Below are 6,000 nucleotides of genomic sequence, written 5' to 3'. Positions count from 1 at the left end.
CGATGAAACTAAATAAAACTTGATTGAAATAAAAATAAAAGCACTGTAAAAATGTAATGTAAAAAATAAAGATTAAACTAAGCAACTAAATTAAAATAGAAAAAGATTCAAATTTAAATACATTTAAAAGAATTTGATAAAATGAATGCATTAACAGTACAGTAGAAATACATTGATATAACAGAAACTAAACATTTTACACATTTATAATATCAATTATTCAGTGTATCATTTGGGTCTATATATTGAAAATATATAGTGGTTACATTTTAGGATGATCATATTTGGGGTCTGTGGCATCTAAAAGATTGCAAAGCCCTGCATTAGGCATCACATTTCCTCAAATCAGAATCCACCCTTGCTTGGACTAAAATAGGAGTGGTGTCAAGCGGCTTTGGCTTCCAGTATCTGACAGCGCGGTGAGGTGTGGGACAGCTCATCTCCACCTCGTGCCAACACAGTCTACGCTATCAAAACCCTGAACGGCGTCCTGACAGACACACGAGGTGGAACAACAGGAAGAGAGAGAGAGAGGTACCACAGACACAGAGTTACATACACTTTGGTTTTTATCCTTTATTTTATTTAAAAAAAGGAAATGATCATTTCAAACCCAAGAATATTAAATGTACATCTTATTCATGGCATTCTACATAATTAACATCCAGGAAAAGGGGGTTTGTACACAGAATAGAGGATATACAGAGAAGGATCTCCTATTAAAATCACACTTAAAACAAGATCCTTTGAAGGACTTCAGATCACTTAAAATCAGAATTTATTCCTGGATTGTATCAGGACGTAAAGCCATAAAATCCTTGTAAAACACCTTACGGTACACAAAAGACATCACCGAACTGCATCACATGCACCTGAAACATTCACGTCAAGACTTGAGGGAAAGAAACACTGAGCTTTTCATCATCAGTGTTTTAAAAAAATCGATTGTCATGGTTTTGATCTGTCGAAACAGACGACACTTGGCTTGAAGTTTCTCTTTGTGTTTTGTAAAAATCTGCAGATCAAAGAGTTTGTGCTGACAGGAGAAACTAAATGAGTGTGTCATTTATTTATAACAGAAAGAAAAGTGGCGTGTGTGAAGATGAACTTGACATGTTTTGTGTAACTAAAGGTGAAAATAAAACTCACGTGCCACTGTGAGTGTTCAAATACATGTATTTTGTGGCTTGTTTGTATGAAAGCATAAAAAGCAGCAGTGGATCCTAACTTGTGACAAAAACATTGAACTTAGTTTGAAAATGAACAAATAAATAAATATTTAAATAATAGTGCTAATGTGTTTCTTGTGAGGGTGAGAGAGAACATTTTGTGTGGAAAAACTTGAAAAAGTTGTGCTCATTTTTGGGAATCAGAGGTCAACTCTTCTTGCATTTTGTGCAGAAACCATGGACAGTTCAGAAGGGTCCTGACAGTCTTTAGGTGGCCAAATGTGTGCCTGAGCGAGAGGGTTTCTGCTAATGACCAGCTGCAGATGCTCTCCGGCCTCTGTGATCAACGGCACAGCTAGACAACAGTCAAAATCGCGAGTCCGTGCGTGATTGACCTGTTAAAATAGTCAAACAAAATCAGAAGGTTTGAGATGTTTCTTTGGAGTTCAATTACTGTACACCACCATTCAAAAGTTTGTGATTGGTAAGATTATTTTAATGCTTTTGAAAGAGTCTCTTCTGCTCACTAAGGCTGCATTTATTTGATCATAAATATGGTTAAAACAGTAATATTGTGAAACATTATTACAATATGAAATTACTCTTTTCTATTTTAATATATTTTAAAATGAACATATTTAAATATTTTAAAAGAACAGCATTTATTTGAAATAGAAACCTTTTGTACCATTATAAATATATTTACTGTCACTTTTGAACAATTTAATGCATCCTTGCTGAATAAAAGTATATATTCAATGTATATGCTTTTAGTATATTCTTCCAAAAAAGAAAAAAGAAAAAGAAAAAAGAAAAGAAATCCTACTAACCGCCTAGGAAAACTATGAAAACTTGTTTCCGCCACTGAATAAAAAAAATAGATAATTGCAATTTTTTTATCTCACAATTCTGACTTTTTTTCTGACTCAAAAATGTCAGAATTGTGAGATATAAATAATTGCAAGAAATAAAGTCAGAATTGCGAGAAATAATGTCAAAATTGCAAGATATAAACAACTGCGAGAAATGGTCAGAATTGCAAGATATAAACTCGCAATTGCAAGAAATAAAGTCAGAATTGCGAGAAATGTCAGAATTGTGAAATGTAAACTTGCAATTGCGAGAAAGTCAATTTAGATATAAACTTGCAACTACGAGAAATAGTCAGAATTGCGAGAAATAGTCAGAATTACGAGATAATCAATTGCGAGAAATAGAATTGCGAGAAAAAAGTCAGAAATAGGAGATTTGCAATTGCGAGAAATAAAGTCACAACTGCGAGAAAAAAGTCAGAATTGTGATTAAACTCGCAATTGCAAGAAATAGAATTGTAAGAAAAAAGTCAGAATTGTAAAATGTAAACTTGCAATTGCGAGAAATAGTCATAATTGAGATATAAACTCGCAACTGTGAGAAATAAAGACAGAATTGTGAGAAAAGTCAAAATCGTGAGATATAAACTCGCAACTGTGAGAAATAAAGACAGAATTGTGAGAAAAGTCAAAATCGTGAGATATAAACTCGCAATTGCGAGAAATAGTCATAATTGCGAGATAAACTCGCAACTGTGAGAAATAAAGAGAATTGTGAGAAAAAAGTCAGAATTGTGAGGTATAAACTTACATTTGTGAGAAATGGTCAATTGCATGAAAAAAAATCAGAATTGTGAGATATAAACTTACATTTGCGAGAAACAGAATTGCAAGATAAAAACAACTGCAAGAAATAGTCAGAATTGCAAGAAAAGTCAGAATTGTGAAATGTAAACTTGCAATTGCGAGAAAGTCAGAATTTAGATATAAACTTGCAACTACGAGAAATAAAGTCAGAATTGTGAGAAAAAAAGTCAAAATTGTGAGATATAAACTCTCAATTGCGAGAAATAGTCATAATTGTGAGAAAGTCAGAATTACGAGATAATCAATTGCGAGAAACGCAATTGCGAGAAAAGTCAGAAATGTGAGATATATTTGCAATTGCGAGAAATAAAGTCAGAATTGTGAGATATAAACTCGCAATTGCAAGAAATAGAACTGCAAGAAAAAATTCAGAATTGCGAGATATAAACTTACATTTGCGAGAAATAGAATTGCGAGATAAAAACAACTGCGAGAAATAGAATTGCGAGATATAAACTCACAATGTCAAGAAAGTCGGAATTGCAAGAAAAAAGTCAGAATTGCAAAATATAAACTCACAATTGAGAGGAAGTGTCAGAATTGCGAGAAATAAAGTCAGAATTGCAAGATATAAACTTGCAATTATGAGGAGTCGCAATTCTCTTTTAAAGTCGCAATTAACTTTTTTTTATTCAGTGGCGGAAACAAGCTTCCATTGAAAACTGTCAAGGTTAGGAAGGAATAGTTCAAACTTCCAGAATACGGGAGAACTGAGGGTTAGTAAAGTGTAACATTTTCCCTTTTTGGGTGAACTATCCCGTTAAGAAAAGGTCAGAGGGTTGAATACATCACCTGTAGAATACGGTCATAAGGCCGTAACCCAGCTTGGTCCGCAGGCCCATCAGGACGGATCATGTTCACATAAACACCCTTTTCCAGCAGTCCATCGGACACGCTGAACCCAAAATCCCTGCTGTCAATATCCTTCCGTATACAGATCTGAGAGAGGGAGAGAATAAAGATCCGTCCAGCAGCAAATAAAGCCGGGGACACACTTAATGACTTGCTGAAACATTCTAACATTGCGCTCAACACACAAAGACCGTTTCCTTCGACTGAAGCAGATTTAAATACTTACACAAGGAATTTAAACACTGACTGAAAGCAACTGGCTCTGACTCGGCATGTTTGGGCATAATCAGTCGTAAGTATCAAATTACATTCATAATCAGCCTTACACTCGTTATAGTGTATCCCCGGCTTAAGACATCATTCCCTAGAGCTGCTGGGAAAGTGCACATTACCTTATGAAGCTCTAATGGCATGGACGGGCTGTCCTTCATGTCCTCTGGTACAGCGGTGTTCTCTGAGGTCCTCTCTTTGGTCCTGCTTTCATTCTGCTTCTCACTACCTTCGCTCAAACTTAACGTGCTGCCTGACATTATAGTAGCCTACAGAGGAAATAAAATGAACTGCACCACATTTGATTTGGAACGACATGACGGGGTATAGAGAATTCTGGGAATTTTCAAGTCAAATTTATTTGTATGCTGCTTTTTACAATACACATTGTTTTGAAGCAGATTTACAGATGTTTATACTGTGATATCTATAATGCCTTAGTGTTTTACCATAGAACAAGTTTTAGGGCTGAGCGATATGATATAAAACGATGATACAAGTGTTCCTCTGAATTGTAGATCTAGCTATATTGTATTTATAGTGTTGTCTAGACTCTAGCACTGTAGGCTTATACAAGTGCTGCAGCGACTCGGGCACATTCACGTTCTGGAACGTTCATGAACATTCCGTTCTCGGCAATTAAGAAATTTAAAAATTGGTAATTTTTGTTCCATTAACATTTTAAACATGTATCAGTTTTGTTTTATTAAAGGGGTCCTTGATTATGATTTCACTTTTTTAACTTTAGTTAGTGTGTAATGTTGCTGTTTGAGCATAAACAACATCTGCAAAGTTAACAAAAGGAGATATTTTCTTTTACAGAAATCGCTTTAAGGACTACAACAACTACTTAAAATTATCCACTAACCATTCAGAAACGTCCAGTTTCATTCTAAAAGTTGTAACTTCTTCCTGAGTCTCTCCATCAGTGTCGACTCCGGTTTGAACACCGTTACTGACAATCCTCATTTTGGCTGCGTGAGATTCTCCAGCTTTGTTGTTGTTGAGCTGTTAAAGCTCCGCCCTCTTCTGGAAAGGGGGCCGGGAGCAGCAGCTCATTTGCATTTAAAGGGACACGCACAAAAATGGTGTGTTTTTGCTCACACCCAATTTGACAAGCTATAATAAATGATCTGTGGGCTATTTTGTACGGAAGAGGATTAGGGCAAAGCAATAATAAATTCATTAGATTACGAGAAAAAACTCGTTACATTTCAAGAAAAAAGTTGTTAGATTATGAGAACAAATTCATTAAATTGAGAAAAAAAGTCGTTAAATTTCGAGAAAAAAGTCGAGATAAAACGATGAGAATAGTCATTAAATTATGAGAAAAGTCATTAAATTATGAGAACAAATTCGTTAAATTGAGAAAAAAAGTTGTTAAATTTCGAGAAAAAAAGTCTAGATAAAATGTTGAGAATAGTCATTAAATTACGAGAAAAAAGTCATTAAATTATGAGAACAAATTCGTTAAATTGAGAAAAAAAGTCGTTAAATTGAGATAAAATGTTGAGAATAAAGTTATTAAATTACGAGAAAAAAGTCGTTAAATTACGAGAACAAATTCTAAATTTTCCCCTCAATTTTACGAATGTTCTCATAATTTAACAACTTTTTTTTCGTAATTTAACGAGTTTATTCTCAACATTTTATTTCGACTTTTTTCTCGAAATTTAACGAGTTTTTTCTCAAAATTTAACAACTTTAATCTAGAGATGGTTTTATTTTTTTATTATTGCTTGGCCCTAATCCTCTTCCGTAATTTTGAGCTGAAACTTCACAGACACATTCTGGGGACACCAGAGACTTATATTGCATCTTGTGAAAAGGGCACAATAGAGACTCTTTAACATTTAATTACTGGTAATTTATTTTGTTGTGTTAAAAGTTTGTCAAAGCCTAGTTTGCCTATTTAAATCCAAACAGCAACTTTTACTGGTAGTCCACTGTATGAAGAATTTTTTGGGTATAATATGTCACACTTTATTTTGCTATCCTCACTTACATAAATGAACTATAGTGTCCTGAAC

At 34.2% G+C, this 6,000-nt stretch overlaps 1 protein-coding gene across 1 annotated transcript in view; it reads right to left on the bottom strand.

The window, feature by feature from the left end:
* Positions 1-647: 647 nt before the first annotated feature.
* The window catches only part of grip2a (glutamate receptor interacting protein 2a), a 56,284-nt gene continuing 50,931 nt past the window's right edge, over positions 648-6,000 (bottom strand). The window contains exons 22-24 of the mRNA XM_067393472.1: positions 4,093-4,239; positions 3,641-3,787; positions 648-1,564 (exon numbers count right to left, since the gene is read on the bottom strand). Of these exons, the coding sequence (XP_067249573.1) occupies positions 1,370-1,564; positions 3,641-3,787; positions 4,093-4,239 (489 nt within the window). The 3' untranslated portion in view covers positions 648-1,369. The remainder of the gene's footprint in view (positions 1,565-3,640; positions 3,788-4,092; positions 4,240-6,000) is intronic.

Source organism: Chanodichthys erythropterus, chromosome 9, assembly GCF_024489055.1.
Source record: "Chanodichthys erythropterus isolate Z2021 chromosome 9, ASM2448905v1, whole genome shotgun sequence".
NCBI classification, from domain to species: domain Eukaryota; kingdom Metazoa; phylum Chordata; class Actinopteri; order Cypriniformes; family Xenocyprididae; genus Chanodichthys; species Chanodichthys erythropterus.
Note: the sequence above shows the minus strand (reverse complement) of the source record. Positions and strands in the feature narration are given on the sequence as shown.